Here is a 27990-nt window from a genome sequence, read left to right as displayed (position 1 = left end):
GACCTACTTCCTGACAACTTGAGCTGAAATTTTGCATACACAATGGAATATAGTAATGTTATGGATATGGTCTGATGATGGAAAAAGCTTGTTTTTAATAGTTTTCTTTTGTAATAATTTATTTTTAAACTCTTAATAACTATCTAAACAACAGATTAAAGAGAATCGTCGCGCAGACAAGATAAGCGCCGGACCTCAGTCGCATATCCTCGAGGGAGTCACTTGGGACGAAGCTAGCAAGCTGGTGGGAGAAGACGCTGCCAATACGCACACTGGGGACCACGTGGTGAGCCATAGACTATAGATTACACGCCCATAGACTCATAGAATACTGCCACACCCATAGACCTATTTACACACAAACACGCCCTCAAAGACAGTCCATATTTATATTATTCATAGACAAAACACGGGCATAGACTAAACACACTTCATAGACTATTCACTCGTATACCAAAGACAATTCAGCAAACAGTACACATCCATAGACTAAACTAGTCCTTAGAGAACACACGCCCAAAGAGAACACAAGCCTAAAAAATATCGTATACGCCCATAAAAGGTACTAAACATTCATACTGTTGTTGTACCTATAAATAAATGAATAAATACTAAACTCGTACTATAGACAATAGACACATAGACGATACATATCCATAGACTAAGCTCGTTCATAGACAATAGACGTCCATAGACAATATACGCTCGTATAGACAATAAACGTCCATATAGACAACACAATCCTCATAAAATCACAAACACATCCTAGTTCCCAAGGTAATACACGTCCATAGACTAAACAAGTACCATAACACTACACAATACACATTCAATGGACATTCAAAGAATAAGCTAGTTTATAGACAAATAACACTGTTCATTGACAGACAAAACACGACTATAGATATACGTTATAGAAAAAACATAAACCGCAACCACACGGCTATTTTGGACTATCGTGACGGAATACAGTCTGTACCTGTAGCATGAACAACTTTCGTCTTCGAATCGTTTGCGTATTCGACAAAATTCGATACTCAACCTTCGAATTAAACAATAACGTGACAATTTTGATTTTCAAAATAAGTTTCGTGCAACCATTTCTTATACTAAGTTCACTTTACGACACGTTCACAAGGGCGCTGTTGTAGTTTTCGTACTAAATCTTTTGATGGCGATTTGAATACGCAAACGATTCCAACTCGAAAGTTTTTCGTGCTGGAGCTAAAGCCTGGTCCGTGAGCACGTAGAATTTTGTCCAATGACCCCTAGCTACCCATTCTTATCGCTCGCGCGTAATTATGTTGCTATCGCGCTTGCACACTCACTTCGGGTGCCAGTCGCGACAGCAATACAGTGTGAGTCACGTTAAAGTGTACATATGAAAATAGATGAAACTAGACCTATTTTTATCGACAAAAAAGAGGTCAAAAATTTTTTGAGATTTTTTTTTAATTTTTTAAAGAATTTTTTTTCTTCCAATTACTTATTGTAAAGAAAACGTAATAACTTTTAAACTAAGCGGTATATCCTGATAAAATAAAAACAGTAATAATGCTAAATAACAGGCAATACTAAAAAAACACATAAAATACACAAAAAAGGCCAACAAATAATAAAAAATGATAATTTTTTAAAAAAATCTGCTTTTAAATTCGTGTTTTTTTGGTTATTTGATAAATTTCTCCAAAAAATGCCCCTATAACTGGCGGTTTTTATTACTTTGTATTATTTTCTATCGTATTACCTTCGTAAAACCAAAAATCGCATGTTTCTATCCCTATCACAACGTTTGCAATGATCGTTTGAACAAAGGCCTGCCACAACATTATTCTCCGCTACAGGTAGAGACAATTTTAATTTTAACTAAAATGCTTATTTTACTTCAAAATCTTTTGTTTTTATTTGAAATCTAACTTGTCTTTATCAAAATTACAAATCTAGAGCCATTTTCAGTTTCGTTGTTAACGAAGCGTTGAATGGCGCGCCCGGAGAGGCTTAGTTCAAACGATCATTGCAAACGTTGTGATAGGGATAGAGACATGTGATTTTTGGTTTTACGAAGGTAATACGATAGAGAATAATACAAAGTAATAAAAACCACCGGTTATAGGGGCATTTTTTGGAGAAATTTATCAAATAACCAAAAAAACACGAATTTAAAAGCAGATTTTTTTTAAAAAGTATCATTTTTTATTATTTGTTGGCCTTTTTTTGTGTATTTTATGATTTTTTTTAGTATTGCCTGTTATTTAGCATTATTACTGTTTTTATTTTATCAGGATATACCTCTTAGTTTAAAAGTTATTACGTTTTCTTTACAATAAGTAATTGGAAGAGAAAAAATTCTATAAAAAATTAAAAAAAAATCTCAAAAATTTTTTGACCTCTTTTTTGTCGATAAAAATAGGTCTAGTTTCATCTATTTTCATATGTACACTTTAACGTGACTCACACTGTATAATTACGCGCGAGCGATAAGGATGGGTAGCTAGGGGTCATTGGACAAAATTCTACGTGCTCACGGACCAGACTATAGTATTTTTCTCTATGTGTATTTCATCCAAAGTATATGGTCATGGACGATTTGTTGCCGCTACATTTTGAACTCTATCACCATGGCATAAGGTTTAAAATCAACTGTTTTTTCCCCTTAAGGTGCTCATGGGCGCAGCATCCAAAGGCATCATCCAACGAGGGTACCAGCACAACGCGACCGTCTACAGCGCGCCGTACGCTCGCAACCCGTTCGACCACGTGACCGACCGGGAGATCGACGAGTACCGCCGCGTGGTGGAGCGCAAGCAGCGCGGCAACGAGTGTGAGTATCACGTGACCAGGAACTAGTATCAAATATCACGTGACCAAGACCTAGCATCGCGTAACCCGGGACTAGTATCTAATATCACGTCACTAATAACTAGTACAAAATATCACAAGTGACAAGGACCTAGTAGATAATATCTCGTGACCGGAGCTAGTATCTAATATCACGTGACTAGTACTGCACTAGTAAGTGACCCAGATACTAGGTGACACCGAACTAGTATAAAATATAACGCGACCAAGAACTAGTACAAAATATCACGTGACTAGTACTGCACTAGTGAGTGCCCTAGATGATACAAGGTGACACCGACCTAGTATAAAATGTCACGTAACAAGGACCTAGTATCTAATATCACGTGACTAGTACTGCACTAGTGAGTGACCAAGATGATACTAGGTAGTCTAACTAAGCCACTAGGAGGTCCTCCTGGGCGCCGCATCCAAAGGCATCATCCAACGAGGGTACCAGCACAACGCGACCGTCTACAGCGCGCCGTACGCTCGCAACCCGTTCGACCACGTGACCGACCGGGAGATCGACGAGTACCGCCGCGTGGTGGAGCGCAAGCAGCGCGGCAACGAGTGTGAGTATCACGTGACACGGACCTAGTATCAAATATCACGTGACCAGGACCTAGTATTTAATATCACGTGACCCGCTCCTAGTATCTTATCACGTGACTTGGAACTAGTATCTAATGTCACGTGACCCGCTCCTAGTGTCTTAATATCGCGTGACCAGGACCTAGTTTCTAATATCACGTGACCAAGTCTTAGTACAAAATATCACAGATATCATGTGACCCGGGACTAGTATCTAATATTAGTATCTAATGTCACGTGACCCGCTCCTAGTGTCTTAATATCGCGTGACTAAGAACTAGTACAAAATATCACGTGACCAGGACCTAGTATCTAATGTCTAGTGACCCGGGCCGGGACTAGTATCTAATGTCACGTGACCCGCTCCTAGTGTCTTAATATCGCGTGACTAAGAACTAGTACAAAATATCACGTGACCAGGACCTAGTATCTAATGTCTAGTGACCCGGGCCGGGACTAGTATCTAATGTCACGTGACCCACTCCTAGTAGCTTAATATCGCGTGATCTGGACCTAGTATCTTAATATCGCGTGACCCGGGACTAGTATCTATCACGTGACCAATACTGCACTAGTGAGTGCCCAAGATGATACTAGGTAGTCTAACTAAGGCACTAGGAGGCATCATGAGGTCCTCATGGGCCTCAGGTGACTTTGACCTAGTGTCTAATATCATGTGACCCGCACCTAGTGGCTGGTGTCATGTGACGTGGGGCTAGTATCACGTGACCCAGATCCAATAGCTGTTATTCTAGGCCCTAGGTAGGTCTAGACTCTAGGTAGTCTAGCTATAGTCTAGCTATAGTCTAACTAAGGCATCATCCAACGAGGGTACCAGCACAACGCGACCGTCTACAGCGCGCCGTACGCTCGCAACCCGTTCGACCACGTGACCGACCGGGAGATCGACGAGTACCGCCGCGTGGTGGAGCGCAAGCAGCGCGGCAACGAGTGTGAGTATCACGTGACCAGGACCTAGTACAAAATATCACGTGAACAGGGACTAGTATTGAATATCACATGATCCAGAACTCGTATCACTTGACGCGGATCCTGTAGCTGATATTACGGGCCTCGCTCCTAGTATCTACTATCACGTGACTAGTACTCCACTAATGAGTGCCATAGATACTAGGTATCCCTCACCTAGTACCAAGAGTAAGTGACCAAGATACAAAGTGACACGGACTTAGCACCTACTATCACGACGCGGACCAGTATCTAATGTCACGTGAACTTTAACTATAACGATAACCGGTGTTTTTATATGGAGTTTGACAGACTTTTGACATTTGTCAAAGTTAAAGTAAGATGGTGCAACCTAGCTCAGTTTTATTTTATGCAAGACAAGGCAGGTATTTGACCGCAATCGCACCTGGTGTTAAGTGAGATGCAGTCTAGGATGGTACATTATCTACCCTGTAAGTGCCTATTCATTCTCGCCTTGAAAAGGCCCGGATTACAGTGTTCAGTTGCTAGAAAGTGATCCAGATCGGGATTTAGTACCAAAAATCACGTGACCCGGACCTAGTATAATATTTGTATTTATTATTTTCAGATGACACCGACCTGTCTGAATCTGAGGCGATTAGCGCGGCGCAGATAACTTCTCCCGCCAGCGCTCCTTCGGAGACCGAGGAAGAGTCTAGGGATGGTGAGATAACTACTCCTTCTGCGTCGCCTTAGAGTAGGCGCACACCGTTGATTTTTCGTCGGCCGATAGTTTAGTCGGGCAGTTGATCAGTATGGGCATGTATGGGAGTGCGCACACTACGCCGATTCGATTTGGCCGATTCTTCATACAAATTAAAATCGGGCACAACTATCGGCCAACTAAAAATCAACGATGTGCGCCTACTCTTATGCTTCAACCACAACGCGTGTATAACGACATCGCCGGCGCGATCACGGCGCCATTTAGGCGAAAAATGTCAAATCCATAAAAATCTTAAACCTAACCTAAAACCTAAAGTATTAGTACTTTATATTATTATCTCAGCGGTTAAACTAATCAATAAAAAATATCATATATTAATAAAAAATTTATGGATTTGTCATTTTGCGCCTAACCGTACGGCGATAACAGGTCGGACTCTCATGGGTCGCGCGACCTGTCATTGGACTATGATCGCGCCGGCGATGGCAATCTGCACGCGTTGGTGTGGTTGAAGCATTAGACTTCCAGGTCCAGGGCCATCCAATTTTGCGGAATCTAGATAACCTCGGGAATGCATTTTTTCCCATAATAATGCATTTTATGCATTTCAGTCTCTTACAGAATATAACAGTTCTGGATATAAAGGCGGGTTTACAAAATAATTACAGCAAAACACGGCGTCTTTTAAGTTTAAAAAACATAAAAGACGCGACAAAAATTTTGTAACACGCAGTTTTATCTTCCTCCTGAAAAATTACTTCTTTTACACCAAAGAGGATTTCACTCTAAGGCGTCGAAATTGACCTGTGTGTTGACACGGCAGCGTCCCGTATTCCGCAGGTACGGTTTTTTGCGGTACAGTTGTTTGCAAAAAATGTATGCAGAAAATTGCGTATACTACTAAATGGGATCCTACAAAATACAGTACCTGCAAAAACGGGATGTTGTCTCCATGGGATAGGGGCTCTATCCATACATCCCGTATTTTGGAATTTACCTAATTCTAATTTACAAAATCAGCAATTTACCTAAATAAAAATTAAATGACATAACTTAGATACAATCCCAACTAATATTATAAATGCGAAAGTAACTCTGTCTGTCTGTCTGTTACGCTTTCCCGCTTAAACCTCGCAACCGATTTTGATGAAATTTGGCATAGAGATAGTTTGAGTCCCGGGAAAGAACATAGGATAGTTTTTATCCCGGTTTTTGAAACAGGGACGCGCGCGATAAAGTTTTTCTGTGACAGACAAAATTCCACGCGGGCGAAGCCGCGGGCGGAAAGCTTGTTAAAATAAAATCTAAAATTTTCAGAACACCGAGTGCTGAGAATAGAGACCAAGCAAGCGCCAGTGAGGAGTCAACCGGAGGTCGTGCTGAGTGATGGTAAGTGATCGATAATAATATATTTCATCGATATATCTATGTTACAGTCAAAACTCATAATCGGTCAAAACCAATTTTGACTGATTTTTGCAGTCAAAAGTGGTTTTGCCCAAGCGCGTTAGTCAAAACCACTTTTGAGTGCAAAGATTTTACTTATACGAGCGAACAAAAAAATTAAAATTAGGCGAAACCACTTTTGATCGTTATGAATCGAATGTACCTACTACTGCTATTTCTATTTATTTATATTAACCGGCAGACAGTGGTGACTGAGTTTGTTGCGGCGCTTCTTCTCAGCACTTGCCAAATGTTGGTCTCGAAGCGCTGGTAGGGTAAAAAGATTATGAGACATGTAGAGGCTCCTTAAGAGCAAAATGTCGATTTGTATGAACTATTTATTAGTCTAAACAAATAAAGAAATTTTGACTTTGACAGATTTTTTTCTACTCAAAAGTGATTTTGACTAACGTCCTTGGTTTTGACCACCGCTTGGTTTTGGCAAACCACTTTTAACTGAAAAAATCACTCAAAAGTGATATTGACCAAGGGCATCAGTCAAAATCACTTGACTTACTTTTGCAGTCAAAAGTGGTTTTGACCGATCATAAGTTTTGACTGTAACATATCGATATCCGAGAGAAAACTGTCCGGAACTTTATGAGTAGTTTGATATTTGATATGCATCCATACTATAAAACTTTTTGGCATGTGATTTTCTTGATATCAAAATTGGTCTTGCATTTGGATGCATTTTGTTTTTGAGTTTTAAAAAGTAGTTAGTTGATTTACTAATTTAAAAAAAATCAATGAATGATGCGTAGTCGACACATTTTTAATTAAATTAATTTGTTTTTAATCTCCCATCTCTTTTTTGTCATCGTAAACTATTTTTTACGATGTTTTTTTGTGTCGACTATAACAAATTATACTGTGTGAGTAAAAACAATGATAATGGTAAACAAATATACAGATACCTCGTTCATTATCATCATTTAGCCACAGGACGTCCACTGCTGAACATAGGCCTCCCCTAATGATTTCCATAATGGGTGGTTGGTAGCGGCCTGCATCCAGCTCCTTCCTGCTACCTTTATGAGGTCGGTCCACCTTGTGGGTGGACGACGACGTTGTGCTTTCTGGTACGTGACCTCCACTCCAACTTTCTTTGCGCGATAAATAATACCAACCGAAATCAAAATCATATTGGGTAAATTTTGGTTTCCCTGCGTGATCGAATCAGAAATGAGGAGATCCGCAGGAGAACCAAAGTGACTGACATAGCCCGCAGAATCGCTAAAATCAAGTGGCAGTAGGCACATAGCTCGTAAAGCTGATGGCTACTGCGGCAGGAAAGTTCTTGAGTGGCGACCACGAGCCGGAAGACGTAGCGTGGGCAGGCCTCCCACTAGGTGGACCGACGATCTGGTGAAGGTCGCGGGAGGTGCAGGACCGGTCTTTGTGGAAATCCTTGGGGGAGACCTTTGTCCAGCAGACGTCTTTCAGCTGGAACGAACGAACGAAAGAATTTTTTTCAAAGCCTCAGTGTTGCCACTATCATTGTTCAATCTTGTACAGTAGCGCATGTGTTGCCATAACAAGGTACGGTTTTGTAGATGAGTTCCTGAACGCCGAACGCGCTCACGCGGACAGGACTAAAGGTTGGTTTTGTTATTATTATTTAATAATTATTATATTCATGAACACATATTTTGTACAATTATCTCTTTCTTATAATGTCGGTCACCTTCTAAGTTTTGAAGGTGGTGGAATGGTCATAATAGTAAAACATAAAATTACATTACTTTCTTATTATAGTTAACTCATATTTTACTTAATTTAGTCTAAAAAAGTACAGGATGATTTTCCAAATATACGAATTCTGTTCTATTGTAGTTAACAATAAATGTGTGTTTCAGTTACAAAATATGTGTTCAAAGTTTTCGTATAGCAAGTTGCATTTTATGCACGATTTTTTGTTTTCTTCTTATTCACTAATTTTAATAACCTTGGCAATACGAATATCCTATAGATATTATTTTTGTAATTGAAATTTATGTTGAAATATACTATAGAATGTTCGTATTGTCATTATCTCTAATTGTACTTTTACTAATAAGGTGTGGATTTCTAACATTTCATACACGTTTTTTTTATTTCTCTGCATAATATCTTACACTTTTCTTTCTATCTTCACATTATACATAAATCTAAAACACACATAAGTCAAACATTATAATTACCACGAGCATATAAATGTATATTTATGTACAAAAACAATACACAACTGGTTAGATCTACCTTACGGCTTCCATCAAATCCCCATTGTTTACTAACACCAAGAAGTGGCACAACCGGATCCGAACCTGTTGCCTGATGATGAAGTGTTCCTGTCTTCCGGCACCGCGTCTCCGGCGCCCGTGGTTGTGGTCCGAGGTCCCATCAGAGGTGAGGTTCGGTGTGGTGTTAGGCTCGGCTGTGTATGTTGACGATATTATTATATTTACATTATACACTCTGAAGCAAAAGTAGGAATAATTTATTTGTTCCGAGAGATCTTAAGAAGTAAATGATTAATGGAGATTAATATAAATGGTACCATTTTAAAGTTTATTTTAAACTTTAAACTGATACTATAGATACAGACATACCTAGTCATTTAGTTTCTAAAATCTCTCGAAGCAAACACCTCTTATTTGATTCCATACTTTTGCTTGCGAGTATGTAATAATATTTTGGTGTTATGGATGTTCATAAAGAATTTTTAGTTCGGCTTTCTTTGTTGATGTCAGAGTATTTTAAGATTGAGTGTAAAGTATTTAAGATTTTAACAGTGTTTGCAGTTATCCCTTTAATTTAGGGCGTTGTTCGTTATTTTTAGAATTCAGTGGCGACGAGGAGATTGTTAGTTCTTGACAGGTGCAACTTATGTCTAACTTGATTTCTAGACAGAGCAATGTATCTACTTTCTTCATTTATCGCATAGGCTGTACCAACGATTTTCGTTGGCGTATAACGTCACTTACCGTTTCATGATTATTTATATCTCATTCAGTCTTTGTCATGCTTTTTGTTTCTGTCATAGCTCTTTTCTCATCTGCTTTCCTATTCTAATACTTCTTCCATATCGTTCTTCTATTAAGTATTTATATTTTGTTTCTATTCTAATCTCTTTTGTGATTGTTACGCCCGTATTCACAAACATTACTATGAGATTGATTCTCTTCATAATTCGTTATAATACGAACAGAGCAAAATGAAAGCCGTATTGCGTTTCGTTTGTTCGAAAGTGACATCTTTATTTTTTCCTTTCTAATTTCTTTTTAAATCCTGTCCTTGACAGAGATCTCACAGTGCGCGCGGACGCACAGGGTCACACATGAACAGAGCTCTATTCAACGCTGTGCGTTCGATTTTTTGCTACACTTAAGCGTCGTTTGTGAATACGGGCCTTAAAATACGTTCTTCAATATTCATATTTGACGTCATTGTTCGATAATTTCCTTATTATTTAACATCAAGCACCACGCGATCCGAACCTGTTATCAGACGACGAGGTCTTCCTTGATTCGTCGGTGTCAAGCGCGCCGCCGCCGACCAAAGAAGTGGTGGTCAGGTCGCAACAGGTCGCCGCAGTTCAACGCGTGGTCGTTAAAGGTAGGGGGAAGGGAAATGTCTGGTAGAGGATGCTGTGATTAAGTCCGCCAATTATACGCCGTGTTTTTTGAGGTCCTTTTGGTTATGTGTCAGGTTGTGGGTTATAGTGTAGGTATGTCTTGTCATAACGTCTTTTGGTTGTTCTGTCGTTGACTTTTTACTCGAATATAAGTCTGTCGCTGTGATACTTGATTGTGTTCGTCTTTCAATGTTACACTATATGTTATTGTTAATTTTATTGTCCATCTTGACAATACTACGTTGGGTTTGTCGTTGGTTTTACTCTAATATTGAGTACGTCGCTGTGAAATATTTGATTATGTTCTTAGCTCAATGTTAAAATGTTACGCTATATGTTATTGTTAATAATGTTATGGTATATCTTGTTGATATTACGTTGGGTCTTTGTTTTACTTAAATATAAATCCGTCGCTGCAAAATATTCAATTGTTCGTCTTAGCTCAACGTTGAGATGTTACACTATAATATGTTATTGTAACATGTTATTGATGTTATTAATTACGCATTGTGTTGTCGTGTGTCTTTTTGTCATTACTTAGGTCTTTGTCGTTGGTTTTATAAGAGAATTAAGTCCGTCTCTACGAAATATTTGTTTGTGTTCAGCTTACCATAATGTCCCTATATGTTATTGTTTGTTTCATGATATTGTATAGTTTGGAGCTATTTGTGGTTAGTTTTACTTGAACAATCAGTCCGTGGCTACAAAATATCGATTGTGTTCGTCTTAGGTCAACGTTGATGTTACGCTACATGTTATTGATGTTACTACGCATTGTGTTGTATGAAGCTACAATTTGTATCCTATCCCTTGGTGTTCTTGTATTGTTGTGCCGTTATCAAATACATCATCGATATACATACATTTACATATTGCTTATCATATGTGCCGTATAACATTAACATATTATATGTGTATCTATTGAAAACATTTATTTTTCCAAAAAAGTTAACGACAAGAGCTAATAAGGAACCATGTATATTCACTTGTAATAGCCCTATCTTAGCCCCAATATTCTTCTGTAAATATTGGAGTCTAATAAATTTATTACACTATCTATACTTATTCGTCTATAGCTATTGATAATACAGAATCATTAGTTTCTTCTACAAGTGACTCGATACTCAATCATTTGAAAATCAGAAACTAGATGGTGAATTCATGGTTCAAAAATAATCCATACCTTATCCTTGCACGTACCGCTTGCTCGCTAACCCACAACACGTTTGCAGGCCTAACGCACGCTAGAAGCCGCCACGACGCGTTCTCGTCGCACAAACGATCCTACCACGACTATTCACGCAATGCCAACTTCGAAAACGCTTTAAAAAAGTACGAATCCCCCGAAAAAAACGCCAAAAAACACCCCAAATGCAAAATCAGTCTTAATAACAAACTCAAAATCTCAGACGAAGTTAAGGTTGAAACTTTAGATCTTCAATGCAATGCTAGTTCTAGATCAAGTCTGTATTCTATACCCTCCATAGAGTGGGACGGACGATGCAAGTCAGAATACGCCTTTAAAACCAGGTCTCTGCCAAGGCAAAGGGTTTCTGAACTTACCAAGTTGTACAGAACAAGGTCACATAGTGGTTTTGTCAATAATTATGTCAAATACCCAGAACCGACGCATTATCATTTACCTAGATGTCGCTCTTGTGGCGCTACCAACAATTCTTACGCGTGGGAAATTAGAGAGAACAAAAAATTACGCCATTCGTTGTACTTCTCCGTCGATGACATCCCCCAAAAGTGTATCGAGGAAGCGACCAATATAAACGTGGTTAAAGTCGAAGAAAAAGTCGTCCCAGTGTTCAAAGTGGCTAAAGTGGAAGAGGAGTTCGTCGAAAGTCAGGAATTCAACGAAGACAACTATTTAGGCGAACTAGGAAACAGTTTCTCGTCCCAAAATGAGACTATAATCGAGAAAGATTCTCCGGAAAAGGAGAAAATTGATGATACGCTGACTGAAGATAAGAAAAATGATGTTGTCTATGAAGATGACGTGTATAGGGCTGAGTGTGTTCAAGTAGAAGAGCATAGAGAAATAGATGAAGTAAATAACAATACTGTGGAGTCAATAGAAGGAGAATACCACAGCTTTACTGATGAGCTGGATTTTGAGGAAGCGGTGTATGAGAGTCCAGTGAAAGACCTCGTAGAAAAGGATATTAGAGATTATTCCGTTCCTATTAATTTTTACTGCGACGACTACGCGAAGAAAGAAGATAGCCCGAAAAAGTCGCCGCAAAAAAGGCGAGATATTGCTAAAAGTAACGCAACAATCTTGGAGCCAATTTTGGAAGAGTCCAAAAGTTCTTACGACGATTCTAATAATTCTGTAGATAAAGAAAAAGGTCCAGTAAATAATGTCAGTAATATCATTGAAGATGTAATAACTAAAGCAGTGTCAGCCGTCGAATTGAAAGACGAAATCGGTGTTACCAGCGAAATTAAAATAACAACGGAAATGCTTGAAACGGAATACGTGAAACAAGAATACTTTATCAATGACGAAGAATCTGACATAACTACTAACGATTTGGAGATTATTTCGACAAATATAATTCAGACTGCCATAGATGCTTATAAAGAAACAGAAACCGTGGAAGATGAAGTCATAGAGAGTGTATACGACGATATTTTCGACATTTTGGCGAGTGAGGCTGCGAGCACCACTACAGTGCAATATAACCCTAATTTCAATGATAATAAAGACGTCAGATCCAGTCTTTACAGCGTCAGTTCTGGTGTTGAAGTATTGAGCTTTGATTCGACGGTAGAATTTGAGAAATTGGAGGTGATCTCAGATATCATTGCTTCCATTTTGAACAGGATTGATTATAATAATAATAAAGAGGAAGAATTCTTTAATAACGTCGAAAATAGAGTAATCAGGACTGAATTCGAAATTGATGCTATTAATAATAATAATATTGAAAGCATAGTTGAAAACGTTGAAGTTAGAGAAAGTGTGGAATCAGAAAATTCGGACACGAAGTCTTCTGACTCAAGTTCTGAGTTCTTCTCAATAAAAAAGATAATTGATGACATAGAAACGAATGTTTGTCTAAACGAGACTGTATCCACTGAAAATAGCGAGTTAGAAATTAACCAAACGAATAAAATTGTAGAAGCGATAATTTACTATGTTTTTAATGCGGCATTTTTCGCTTGCACCAAAAAGAATAAGGCTAAAAAAGATACTAAAAAAGTTGTTACAGTTGTAGATTCAGAAGATATTTTGTTGACTGCCATACCTTTATGGGACGATGATGGTATAAACACAGATTTGGCTATTTCGGAAGCAGAAGTTGAAAGCACACAAACAGTTAATCAAGATGTTTTAACTGAAAGTAACCTACAAGATGCAAATGATTTAGAAACCTGTCTCAATAATGATAAACTGCTAATGGAAAGTGATCGCTTCTCGCATGACGTTAAGGTTGATAATGAAAGTGAACTGTACAATGGAATTGATTTTAATATAACTTATGTTACTGAAAAAAGTGCTACTGACAAGACGTACTTGTGTGAGGAGCATGATAATTACAATTACCATGAAGACCCCGATGATACAGATTGTAATTCATCAATGAATGATGAATCCGAAATCCCATACATTACAAACGACACCGAAACCGAAGAACAGCGTATAAGAATAAACCAAATAGCGGACGCAGAAAATTTCCTAAACGAAACTTTTGTCATGGATTCTAAGTCAGATATGAACACAGCTTTTTTTGAAGATCAATACAGTAGATGTTCGTCTCCTAACAGAGAAAGCAAAGCATTTGAATCGTGCACCGAATCTCCAATAAGAAACAATAGCACAAATTTCGCTGGCGACGATTTGAGCGTACTATACGAAAAAGACGACACAATTTTAGGTTCTCCATTCGTCAAAAAAGCACCCGTGATTTCGATGTCGCAAACCGAACATAGCGGCGGCATCAAATACTGGCTGTCTTTCGACAATAGTTTGACAGAAATGACACCTGTCAAGAGGTACAGTAGACAATTTGACGACAATAAAGTCGCTAGCTTCGTTAGCGTAAACGATGATGAAGATTTTGAAGGGTATAAAAGATCCGGTGTCTTGCAAGAAAAATACAATGATAGCCAGTTCACGACTGATAGCTTCACAACAGCATGCGCTAGCAATACAGACTATAATACTTGCGAATCGAATCTCGATTCGAAAATCGAGACGGAATCGAATCAGAAGCGATTGCTGTACGATTCCAGAGATTTGAAGAGGTCGAGGAAGTATTCGAGTTGGCCTCCGATTGATGATTCGTTGTTTTATAGAATTATATCGAAGTTTAGAATGTCAGAGAGTTTCGATCCGAGCGATTTGGAGGCTACAAAACTAGATAATAGCTATTGAAATATTTCAATATTGCATAATTTCGTCGAAATAAGTGCTATCGTATTTGCACTCACTAGGATGTCGCGATCGCTTCTCATAGCGAAATTGTAGTTCAAAGGAGACAGCGAAGCCATCGCAGTTTTCACTTTGTCTATGTATTTCAGTTTGTTATTTAAGACGATATTGTGTGCCCTTTATGGGCATAAATAATAAAAATATCTCTATGGGGTGTTTAAAACAATATATTACTGTAAGTTTTTTTAACCATTCATTTATTTAGGAAGTATTAGTATTAAAAAATTGGCGTTCAACATTTCTATATTAAAACATTTTTAAGTACCTCTGTTCAATGCGTGGAATAGTGTATCAACTCATTTTTTAGCTATTTTTAGGGAATGTCTGTTTTTGTGTTAAGTTCGTTTACATTTGTGTTTGTATTGTTTTTTTTGTACATGCTTAGAATAACTCTTCCATTTTTTCTGTGAGCTATTACTATTGGACATAGCAGTCATCTTCAAATAGTTCGTGACACCCAAAGTAGCCAAAAAGTCTCAACACGTCTTTGTTACAATAATTGGAATAAGGTTGTGTTGTCAACTCTTTGGCCACTTTGGATATCACGAATTTTTTGCCAGTGACTGTACAGCGACAATACATCAGCTATAATATTTTTGTCGCAAAATATAGATAGTTTCATCCACTCGGACGCGCCCCAGCAATGTTTGGTCTCGGTCGCGCGGGGTGCGGGGATTTTGATCCGAGCGATCCGAGCGGCATTATTGTAGTGTGCGTGTGCACTCATGGATCATTTAGCGTGTACCGATAACACTCAAACATTAGCGGAAGAATGGTGGGGCGCGTTTTCGTGGATGACACGATAGCTCTTATTGCTTCAACATAAAATGCTATATTGTATAGCTTGATTTGCAGTCTTCTGTACTATTAATTTTCCATTGATATCATGTGTTTAAAATTTAACAATGTAAATGCTTACTATAGCTGTAGCGCTTAACTGAGTGCCTGAGGTATGATAACGACACGGGAGGGTGTTTTTTATTACGTAAGAGAGGTGCCACACGAGCGTTGCGGCTGCGACGCGTTATCGCAACGCAAGCATTTCAACGCAGTAACTGCCACACGAGCGCTACGTCGGCGATGCGTCAACGTAGCTATTTCCGACGTCGCAGCGTTGGTGTACGACAGGGTTTCCCAATTGTTTTTTGCCAAGGAACCCTAATTGATTATACTTTTCCTAGCGGAACCCTCGTAAACAAGTCGGTGCGAGCGAACAACGTCGGTCACGAAACGTGGGATAATATTTTTTACGGAACCCTTGCGGCCTTTCCACGGAACCCCAGGGTTCCGCGGACCACCATTCGGGAACCGCTGGTGTAGGATATCTCAGTGTAATTTATCCCATAAAAGCGGTCTTTCTTGTACTAATGAGTTATGATAATCTAAATCAATATCTTCCGCGCTCATTTTGACGATAATTTAAATACGCAACAACTGTCACCTTCAATATGCAATTAATACTGCGTTGCCGCTCCGTTGTTTCAACGCATCTCCCTTCCCCGCCTCGTCTCCCTCCTCTCCTTTTGCGTTGCGCGTGCGTTGCGTCGCCGTCCGTCATTTCAACGCATCGTATGGCATATCGTTCAGTTTTATATGTAGAACGACGGAGCGTCACCGCTCAGTCGACGCACAGCTAACGCACCGCACAGACAACGCCCCTCTGGCATCTTAATACTCAATATTTTATTGCATCCATTATGTACTTAAAATTAGAACATTATGGGCCCTGTAGGGCACGGCAATTAGGAGAGAGGATGACCACCCTAGATCAACCGAAAGATGTCAGAAGTTAGAGCCTAGTAATTCTCTCTAAAATCTCTCTTAAATGTCAGCGAGACTTCAGATCTGTATGCTCTGTCAGTTAATCGCTATATCTAAAGCCTGGTCCGTGAGCACGTAGAATCCCGTCCAATGACCCCAAGCTACCCATCCCTATCGCTCGCGCGTAATTATATTGCTGTCGCGACTGTGCGACGCGCGCCCGCAGTGAGTGTGAGGGATGAGTAGCTTGGGGTCATTGGACGGGATTCTACGTGCTCACGGACCAGGCTTTATAAATGTCCTTTTGTCACTCTATGTAATTATTTTTTTATCAATTAACTATGCTCTTTTTAGCACTCTATAATTTATTTGCATGTCATAAAACCTGTACTATGAAATGACATTTTGGTATGCTATAGGTTTAGTGCTTAACTCAGTGTCTGAGGTATGGGAGCGGCGTTTTTGTTACGTCAAACGTCAGCGAGACGTCAGATTTCCTTCATATTTTTTTTAAAGATTATTACCAATTTGTATTGCCCAAATTACTAATAGTCCCATTAGCCCCTCGTGGTAAGCTAAATAAGCTTGTGTTACGAGTGGGCTCACCACAATAGTCGAGCGACGGTGGGATTCGAACCCGCGTTCCTCGGATCTCGAGTCGGCCAGTTTGACCCTTTCACCGTTCGGCTATCGTGACTAAATAATACAGGGTGGAAACGTTAAGTGATCTCACTAGATTATTTCTAAACTATACAAGATATCGAAAAACTGGTTACTGATTCTGAAAGTATTTCACGAGCTCTTTCAAATGGTACCAATAATAGGTTACAGAATAAACTGGAACTATCCGAAAATTCAATGTTTCCAGCTTCCATACTAAATGTATGCCAACCACACAATATTAATCCTTCAAGCTCCGCGAATCTAGACACAATAGATAATCAATTGTTATGACATTAATTAATGCCGTCTGGGACTCAATCGGTTATAAATGTATTTTTAAAAAATTAAATAATAAACTTAAAATAAACTCATAATTTGCATTCTTATTTAAAATTATTTATGGAAAACATTAGTTTTAGGCTTTACTTGCTATAATAATTATCAAGAAATGAGTGCCATGACTGTGGTAGTACTAAATGTATGGAAAATGGAAACATTGAATTTTTGGATAGATCCAGTTTATTCTGTAACCTATTGTTGATACCGTTGGATAGAGCTCGTGAAGCACTTTTAGGATCAGTAACCAGTTTTACGATATCTTGTGTAGTATTCAATAATTTGTGGCTTTACCAAATGTATGGAGGCTAGAAACATTGAATTTTCGGATAGATCCAGTTTATTATGTAACCGATTATTGGTACCGTTTGATAGAACTCGTGAAGCACTTTCAGGATCAGTAATTAGTTTTTTGATATCTTGTATAGTTTAGAAATAATCGAGTGAGATCACTTATCGTTTCCACCCTGTATACTTTGGCACGTCACGATATATCAATGTCACCCCTCCCGTGCCGCTCTCATACCTCAGGCACTTACCGATTTAATTGCTGGACCTATACCTTTAAATATCTTTCAAACCTGTTATTCTTCTAAATATTGAAATACCTTTTAAAATAATTAAAGAAGCTTTGCGTATATTGAAAGTTTGGTGTCTTCATAGTGCGGGGTTTACTTCTTTCATTAATACATAAAACTTCAATTATAACGTCGGTTTGTATGTAACGCTTGCTACATGTTTTGTTTGTGCTTATTGTAAGAATGTTTGTGGTATTAAACTATTTTTAATATTTTTTGTGTTATTTATTACGTTTTTTATCTCTATTAAAAACGTAGAACTAAGTTTTTTTTAAATACACTTCAACAATAAAATTAGCCAAATATTTTTTTTCTTTCTTTTTTTCTTTTAATAGTAAAATTTAGTTTTTAAACTTAGTTCTATGTTTGTGCTTTTTGTGATAACTAACATCAATCGTACATTTAACATCATTGATCTACAAATGAATTGAATTCAAATACAAATCCAAAGCGGAGAAAAATAAAATAGTGCTCTTTCCCTTCAAAACTTTCGTGAACACAGCGTTCCAGAGATACTTTGTATCATTCAATATTATGGAGAATATTATACATTTCAGTTAATAATTAATTAATTTAGAGTAATGGTACATCTTGATCTGTGAAAACAAAAACAAAAAAAAAATGCATTTACTTGTATAACTGAGCGTTACAGCACATGTTTTAACGAGTGAAATGACGTCACGAGGTGTATAATTTTTATATTTGGGAAAAAACACCGGGTGACTATAATGAAAATCTTAATCAATAAAAAAGTTATTTACTAATAACTCAGTGTCTTGTACAAAATTTTGCGTACGCACCTTTTTACTATTGGTGTAGATCAATGATATAAATGCTTGCACTTGTGTAACTTGGCCTCGCACTACCGTGCCTGTGGCTTGCATGCGAAGCTTTCAAGTGGATCCGGGGGAGAAGCTTTACTTTGCGGGGTAAGTCACTTTTTTTTGCACGTTTTCTAGCACGTTCTGGTTTTTTCACACCCTTTTTTGGCTAATTTTACAACTAATCTTACTTACCAGTGTGAAATAAATAGCACAATATCTTTATTTTTACCCGACTGAGCTAGAAGGAGGATTATGGTTTTAGTTCAAACTTACTTTTTTCAATAGCCAGATAATATTACAGATAGTAGAAGAATTAATATTTGTTTATACATTTTAGAGCCATTTAAATTTTTTTAATAGATTTAAATTATTCGAAATTTCGTTTACCCCGTAATTTTTTTGAACAGAGAAAAACCTTTTTGTACTTTTGGATTTCAACCATTAGGTGTTATTCTTTTAAATTAAACTAGTGCTTTTATTTTAAGATAGACTACATTATATTATAGATTGATCTTGTAAATTGATAATGCCAATTTCTCAAATTTCTGAGTTGTACCATTATTGCAAACTATTTTTCGTGTTTCTGACTTACCCGGTTTTCCATAGGCGAGCACACTGTCAACGGGGATCACTCGGATGCGCACCAGAGCACATTTTCGCATAGCAGTAAAGAGGTGAGGCAAAATCAAATAAAAAAACTATTATATCCCTACAGGTAGCGTTTGACTGTAGTTCCTGTAGTAGTGGAGTGGTGTAGGCTGTTTTAGGGCGTATGTAAGGCCCAGTTTCCACTAAAGCGGAGCGGTGCGAAGACGAGAGATGTGCGGCGAAGCTAGCATGCTATTTCGGTCTATTCCACTTTGATCACCTGGCTTTGATGACCCAGATGATCAAAGTCTACTTCCAGCGACAATTTAGTGTCCTTTGATCATCCACGGATATGTGCCCTGGGTGATCAAAGTGGACTCCAGTTAAATTATTATTTTAGTGTCATTTGATCACCTACATACAAATCACACCTCCTCTGAATAGACACGGTAAGTACTAACATTTTCTTAATATGTTCCATATCTGTGGTTTTTACAGTTTAATTTTTTTTTATATTTTAAAGCGTTACTTACCTAAACAATGTTTGTCCGTACATTAAGTATAAGAGGAGGTGTGATTTGTATGTAGGTGATCAAAGGACACTAAAATAATAATTTAACTGGAGTCCACTTTGATCACCCAGGGCATCATATCCGTGGGTGATCAAAGGACACTAAATTGTCGCTGGAAGTGGACTTTGATCACCTGGGTCATCAAAGCCAGGTGATCAAAGTGGAATAGACCGCTATTTCCACCAAAGCGGAGCGGAGAGGAAGCGAGACAAGAGATATGTGAGCTGTGCGTAGCTGTCAGTCTATTGCTATCTATGAGCGCCGCCGCCGCCGCTGTCAAATTCTATAGAAAACACTCTTTTCCGCGCGAGCCATTTCGACCGAAGCGGAGTTGAGTGGAGATGTGCATACAATGGAATCTGATTGGTTATTCAAAAAATTTCACTGCTCTGCCTTGGTGGAAACCTGGTCTAAAACCCTGAAAGAATTGAATATGTGAAAGCAACATCTACTGCGTGTAGTACAAATACAACTTTACCAAATCGGCTCCAGAGTTTTTCTCCTCAACAGGCCTACATACAGAATTTGAAATTTTGAATATGTTTAGTTGTGTGCCGGCGACCAATAGATGGGGTTGTTCCGTTTTACATCGCAATATCGCGATTTTTTTGCTAGAAAATTGGATAACAATAAAAAGTTATACCTAAGTGAATTAATGAAATCTGATTGGTTATTCAAAACACTTCTCCGCTCTGCTCCGCCTTGGTAGAAGCCGGGACTCATTGACTGATAAGGGGTCATCCATAAAGTACGTCACACGTAAAGAGGGAGGGAGGGGGTTGACAAAGTGTGACATGGTGTGACAAGGGGTGGGAGGGGTCCTAAGTTTCGTGACATCACATTTCAATTGTTTCAAATATTTGATACTAGCGGCCGCCCGCGACTTCGTACGCGTGAATCCCGTTTTTCCCGCTAATTCCCGTTCCCGTGGGAATTTCGGGAATTCCTTTCTTAGTGCACCTCTACGGTACCTAAGCTACGTCCCTTCCAAATTTCAAGTGCCTACGTTTAGCCGTTTAGGCTGTGCGTTGATCTGTCAGTCAGTCAGTCAGTTTCTCCTTTTATATATTTAGATAATATTGATTTCATAAAAAAAAATACTTAATTTAAATGGAAATAAAACTAATTTCGGAACTGCTGTTAATTTAATAATTTTTCGATGTGAAATTGCAAAACATGTTACGTCACACTAGGGAGGGGGGGGGGGGGTCTCAGAAATGTGACCACCTGTGACAAGGACGGAGGGGGGGTCAAAAAATCATGAAATTCGTGTGACGTACTTTATGGATGGCCCCTAATGTCCGTTTACCTATTGGTAGTTCAATAAGTTTTTTTGGTGGTCCAGGGATCACCCTCCAAGGAGGTGTCGACGGAGGACTCTCCTAAGAAAGATAAGAAAAAGAAGAAAGGCCTGAGAACGCCCTCCTTCTTGAAGAAGAAGAAAGAGAAAAAGAAGGACAAGTCCAGCACGCCACAGCCCGCCTAGAGGTGAGTTGTACTGATTTTTGGATTCATTCCCGCCTAGAGGTGAGTTGTACTGATTTTTGGATTCATTCCCGCCTAGAGGTGAGTTGTACTGATTTTTGGATTCATTCCCGCCTAGAGGTGAGTTGTACTGATTTTTGGATTCATTCCCGCCTAGAGGTGAGTTGTACTGATTTTTGGATTCATTCCCGCCTAGAGGTGAGTTGTACTGATTTTTGGATTCATTCCCGCCTAGAGGTGAGTTTACTGATTTTTGGTATCATTCCCGCCTAGAGGTGAGTTGTACTGATTTTTGGATTCATTCCCGCCTAGAGGTGAGTTGTACTGATTTTTGGATTCATTCCCGCCTAGAGGTGAGTTGTACTGATTTTTGGATTCATTCCCGCCTAGAGGTGAGTTTAATGATTTTTGGGGTTATTTATTAATAAAATAATAGCTAGTCTATTGTTTTACGAATAAATAATATAATAATAAATTTATGAATAAAAAATAGTCAATAAATAAATATTAAAAAACATAAATAATGTAATATATTTACGAGCAAAAGTATTAAATCAACCTCCAGTATTTTGTTCTAAATTCCGAGTTTGTTATTATCTGAAGAATTCAATACTTATATCTATGGTATCAAGTTAAAGTTTTTAATATAACCTTTAAACTGATACCATTTTTATTTATTTAATCTTCATAATCATTTAGTTCTAAATATCTCTCAAAACGAATAGATTGATTCCATACTTTTGCTCGCGAATCAAGTCAATAATTCACGAAATTATTCCGCGTGACGTCACACCGTGCTACACTTTTTGCAACGTAGTGACTAGTGACATCCAAGTCCCTATTTTTGATCATTATTTTTTTGGTCAATTTATCGAAAATTCTTGTTGATAATTTTTGTTCTTTTTTTTTTCAGATATAACTACAAACACACACTGCCATCTCGCTTTCAAGTTTTACTTGTATTTTATAAATAAGGTTCCGGTTCGCCTCGATGTACTAAGCTTAGAGTGAGCTAATAGGCAATCGCATGCTATCTCTTTCACACCAGTTAAAAGTCTTATCAAAATCGGTACAGCCAACCACCAAGACTTATTTTGAGCTTCCTTTATTACTGTCCAAAAGGTAATTTTTTAGTAGTTTTTTACCCAATTATTTTAAAATGTATTTTGGTTGTTTTAGAGATAGGATGTGTTTGAGTTGTGAAGCGCAGAAATCTAATTTGTATTTTGAAATCAATTCAATGTATTTTTAATTAAAACACCCGATTTACATTTTTTAAATTACTTTTTAAGTGTGCAATAAATAGCAAAATATGCAATTTCAAATGTAAAAAAATGAAAAAATATGTTGGATCGATATCAAAAACAAATGTAAAATCGACCCCGTAGTGTCTTGTATTCGCAAAAACTGTCTCTTAGCTGTGTGTATGATATTACAATATTATATTTATATGATATACAATACCTGAAACATTTGCATTTAAAATATGAAAACAGTAAAGTTTATTTTTTATTTAAACGCATATTTTTGAAATATTGAATATTTTTTGCGCCACTCCTAATTTATTATAAAAAATATTTGACAAAATATATTTTTAATATTAAAATGCATTAGCCTGTTCTTTGCAAAAACCTAAAACAGACCACTAGCGACATTTAGTGAACATATTTTTATTTACATTTCTTAATTTTTCTCTTTTAATATTAGCCAATACATTTGGTTGAGAGCGTATTTACAACGCTGTGTGTGCGTACACGTACATATATTTTGCACTACTTATTATTTACCTACTTTAATTTTATTAAAAGTCTTTGTATTGAAAGGTCTTTTCGTATGGTTTTTGTGTGAAATGAACTCGATTGTTTGATTGTTCACTAAGCCTAAAACTAAATTAGTTGTTTTCTGCTTAGAGACTAAAAAGACGAAAAAGGAAAAACTAAAAATGAAAAATCAGTGTCAAGTTTTAGTTTGGAGAAACTAAATCTTATTTCTAACTTAATGAAACTAAAATTAGTTTAGTGTCCACTAGATTTAGTTTAGTGGTGATCCACTAAATTTGTTTTAGTGTTCACTAAATGTTAACTGTAATACCGTAATTAAAATAAATATTACTGCAATATTATTTTATTTTTGGTACAGAATATGTATGTATACCTGTCTTTTTATTATTCTAAGAAAGAAAGAAATATACTTTTTTAGTTGTGTTGAACATCAAAATTGATATTCGTACAAATATAATAATGTAATACAAAAATTACCCACCTATTTCGGTAAATGGGTAGCTACGGTTTCATAGATGGCGCTTGAATCGCCACAGCGTAGGTGTTAGTGCTATGAAAATAGTTAAGATTTGCAGAAATTAATTTATTTCGTTGAAATGAGTGGAAAAGGCGATTTTTTTAAACACGCGACTTGCCATGGTCTGTCTTATGTGGAATTGTATTTTTTTACACAAATACCTACTAATTTTTAATTTTAGTTCACATGCTGTTAAGTGGGGTTTTGATGGGAAATGTTGGGACAGTACATTTTTTTTATAAATTAGCATTAAAATGACTTGACAATAATTTTACACTGTGTCGTTCCATAAAACTAAATTTCAGCTTCGAATTAATCCAAAAAAATCTTCATTTCTTTTTTTCTCATTTTTTTAATGTCACAAAATAAGTCTTAAGCAATTTACTAACATAAGAAGGTTATTTTCACCTCGCCTTTGGAAGTACAATGAAAATTTCTCATCAAAATCCCAGAGTATGGCCTTTTGGTGCATTCTTTAGTGTTACTGGCATGAAATGCTTCTTCTACGGGCCGAGACCATTTTACAAGGCCCTATCGCCATTTGTGCTTTTAAAAATATTAAGAAAGGTCGATCACACGATTTCGTCGGTATTTCTTTCATTTTTTTCCATTTTTTTTAGCGTAAAAAAATCGAAAAACACTTAATGATATTAACGTTTTCAGTATTACACGAAAACTTATGATTTTACATATTTTTTTATTTCTTACCCGATGTAATATCGTGTGACCGACTGTATACATATAATTATTAAATGATAAACAAAATATAATATATGTTAGCACTCTATGTAAGGTTAAGATTCATTCGGCTAGCCTACGTTTGTAGATTTTTTAACTTATTTCATTTTTTTGGTTTTTTATTCGGCAACTAAATTGATTTTTATGGGCGAAATGTAAAAAAAATGTAAATCAAATGAAGAAAAAACGATCAGAGACATGACGCCCAGCTTAATCAGAGGTTGTTGTGTAGGGTCCATTTTTATTTGTAATTTAAACATATATTTTCTTTTATTTTTTTAGCTCCGGGCCCTACAATCAATTTGACATTACCTAGAAATAGTCTAGAGTTGTTAAAATGACAAGTTGATTTTTATTAACGTGTTAGTACGGGGTGTAGCTTAAAAAAACTGTTTTTGTCTTGAATTCTATACTGTATTCCAAGATTCTTATGATCTTTAGGTAATAAATACAGCAGCAAATGACGCTACACATTTTTGTTCAAAAATTACAACTAATTAAGATGCTACAGTGCATAGTTTGATTTGCTGCTGTGCTCGTAAATTGAGAATAAGATTTTTTTCGTGTATAATTTTTTTTATAAACGTAAGTTTAAATTTTTCGCAAAAATATTAATTTTAAAGTTTTTTTAGCACTGGTAACTTTATTCTACAATCAATTGTTTTAAAAGCATGCATAGATTAAATAAAATAAATATATAATGTTATTATTTATTAAAATATGCATGCGTTGTATATTATACGTACGTCCGTACGTAGTTAAGTTTTTGTAACAGAATGTTTTATTATATAGTAAATGATTTAAGCGCCCCGTATTTCGAGAATTTATTTTTAAGATCCTATTTGTAATCTTTAAAATTATGACACCGGCATTTTTGCTATATATGTATTTGTAATTGAATAAAAATTATTAGTTTTAATTGTTGACTTTTCTTTAAATTCCTAGTATTTTACCTATATTATTCTTTTTTACGAAAACTATTTGATATATTAATTGATTCTAAAGCAAACCAACCAAAAACCAAAAAAATAAAATCTCCATTTATTGGAAAACAAATTGAGAAATGAAATGAAATAAATTCAGGTATTGACCAATCAATTGACTTACTTTTCAAGCTGTCAAAATCAGTTTGTATGAAAATACAAGCACATGACGTCATTATTTTAATTATTGTTAATTTTAGAGTTAATTGAGTAAAATCAGATTGAATGTTCTTTAATATTATTATAAATAAAAAAGGATTTGATTTGACTCCACAGTTCACGCATGAAACGCGTTTCCTATTTCTATTCTTAGTTACAATTTTATTTATTAGGACATACAATTAAATTAAAAAAAAAAACATAAAAACTTAAAATTACTTAGTTTAACTAAACTTTAAAAATAACTATCCATAATAAGGATGACTAAAAGAAGTGGACGGATATATGGCGGCGCCACTAGTTTCCGCAGTGACTTGCTAGATGTCGCTGTTCGTCAGTTGTCAGTTTTCGAACGACCACCGCCGGGGCGGGGGTGATGGTGGTGATCGCTCCGCAAAATTATTAAATTCACGTGATATTTTGTAGTATTAATGGTTTAAATTGACTTGTGTGCTTTGTATAGTGTACTGTGAGAAATGTGTGCTACGTATGCGCGTATGCGTCTACAGCTTCATCTGCAGTCTCGAGTAGCTAAAGGTACGTGTGCAATTCTTTCATTTTTACATTACACACCAAACTGCTTCGTATTTTTTTTTATATTACGACTAAGTATACCGCGCATTCACGTATACTTCCAAAATACTGAACTGTCCTATCCATGACATTGACAGTGGGGCGCCACCGTCAATACCGGATCGCTGGTTCCGATTTTAGCCATGTTGGAAACCATTTAGTTGAACGATGGTAGCGCCCCCCTGTCATTGAGTTTGGTGGGACAGTTCAGTGTGGGTCATCTATAATTTTGCAGAATTCAATCTGTCACAATTGCTTAGCAAGTGGTGTTTTTTTGGGGGTAGGACAAAAAATAAATTATTTTTTGCTAAAATTGTGCCATAAAGTTATTGCTCAATCTACAAACCGATCGAGCTAACTGCGCAACTCGCGAGAATGCGACTCCCGCACACCACGCATCGCCCTTACCGTACCTGTGTCGATGTGACGTCACGGCAGCCAGGTGCGCAGTTAACTTCACCGAGTTGTAAATAACTCAAATGTCAACTAAAATACGGTCGCCGAGCACATTCACTGCGGCCACCCGTCGCACAGTCGCGGCAGAAATATAATAGCGCGAGCGATAAGGATGGGTAGCTCGGGGTCATTGGACGAAATTCTACGTGCTCGGCGACCGGACTTTTTACAAAATCAAACGCCAACTACATCACAAACTTTTATTGCCACAAAAAGTTTGAGAGACCAAATCACTTCTTGTAAACGCACAAAAATCTGAACAAATGCTTGATCAAATGACAACAATCGGAACCTAGACACCAGGATAGTTCCAACAATTGGGAGAACAACTCGCAGATTCTGGTCTCTGTCGGTTTTTCGTTCAAACAAGAGCATATAAGCTTGCAGGCTTCTTTTATGTAGTCTGCTAACACACAACAACATGCACAGCAGTTAACGCTCAGGGATTTCTTGATGGTGTCCAGCGATGGGTTCTTTTTGGTCTTGCATTTGGAGCCCTTTTTCTTCTTCGGCTTCGGGCAGCCGTCCATACAGCAGGAGGAATTCTTGGCTCGGCATCGCACAGTTGATTCGTCTCGGTGGACCTATGGCGATGGAAGATCATCATCAGGCAGGAATATTTAAACCCTTCAAAAACACTAAGTAATTTGTTATCTCACTGGGGATCACATAATAATATAGTATTTAGTGACGACTTGCGAAAAATCGCTAAAGAAGTTGGATGCCACAAACTGACTGAGCGGGAATCGAACCCGCGACTTTTGGCACAGTTTAGCACGTGATCCATTAAGCTACATGTCACGTTTCCTATGTAGGGACGCCCACAATAAGACGGAAAAGAAGATAGCAAAATGTTGGAGGCGTCCTATGTCCAGCAGTGGACTGCCAAGGTGATGATGATGATGACAACATCATAGTTTTATAACGAGCATTGGAACTCACCTTTACTCTGTAAGTCTCAGCAGTGTGGTCCATACTGCTGCTTCAACTCTTCGTTCGTTGAATCATTTCAACTTTTAACCAGTCATTTGGATTCTTTCTAAAAATTTTGTGAAATAAAACAAGATTTTTAACACAAAAATTTTGATGATTGCCAATCCTCTGTCAAATGTCCTGTCAATTTGTTCTTTTCATTTATTTACCAAAAAGAATTTGAAGGAAGCAGTATGAAACTCATACTTCTTAGATTACACAGAAATACAGGATGTTTTTTCGTGAAAAATCTAAATTTTCGATTTATATAATTTAATAATCGGTAGGTAAATAGCATTGAACCTAATAATTTACCGGTGATAAAAAAGAAAGCTAAAGTATAAGCGCTTGAGTTGGCGCCCCTGGCGAATGGGAAGATCGTGGCGCCAACTGACGAGTGTAAAAT

General features: G+C 37.3%; 2 protein-coding genes and 1 long non-coding RNA gene across 3 annotated transcripts in view; 2 read left to right on the top strand and 1 right to left on the bottom strand.

Moving 5' to 3' along the window:
* Nucleotides 1-25360, top strand: part of LOC135085990 (protein hu-li tai shao) — a 127542-nt gene extending 102182 nt beyond the window's left edge. Inside the window, 7 exon segments of the mRNA XM_063980777.1 lie at nt 155-286; nt 2659-2821; nt 4991-5086; nt 6407-6478; nt 19367-19434; nt 21266-21408; nt 22319-25360. Coding sequence (XP_063836847.1) covers nt 155-286; nt 2659-2821; nt 4991-5086; nt 6407-6478; nt 19367-19434; nt 21266-21406 — 672 coding nt within the window. The 3' untranslated portion in view covers nt 21407-21408; nt 22319-25360.
* On the top strand, nt 11302-15010 carry LOC135085872 (uncharacterized). Its single transcript, XM_063980657.1, has one exon. The coding sequence runs from the start codon at nt 11302-11304 to the stop codon at nt 14539-14541; it is 3240 nt and encodes a 1079-aa protein (XP_063836727.1). The 3' UTR covers nt 14542-15010.
* Nucleotides 25361-26798: 1438 nt separating the features above from the next.
* Nucleotides 26799-27732, bottom strand: LOC135086068 (uncharacterized). Its single transcript, XR_010260284.1, has 2 exons — nt 27555-27732; nt 26799-27196 (listed from the first exon to the last, which is right to left on the bottom strand). It is a non-coding gene; the product is annotated as an uncharacterized LOC135086068 (long non-coding RNA).
* Between the last annotated feature and the right edge of the window lie 258 nt (nt 27733-27990).

The sequence above is a fragment of the Ostrinia nubilalis genome, chromosome 30, assembly GCF_963855985.1.
Source record: "Ostrinia nubilalis chromosome 30, ilOstNubi1.1, whole genome shotgun sequence".
Taxonomy (NCBI): Eukaryota; Metazoa; Arthropoda; class Insecta; order Lepidoptera; family Crambidae; genus Ostrinia; species Ostrinia nubilalis.
The sequence above is the reverse complement of the archived record's forward strand: the minus strand, read 5'-3'. Positions and strand labels throughout refer to the sequence as shown.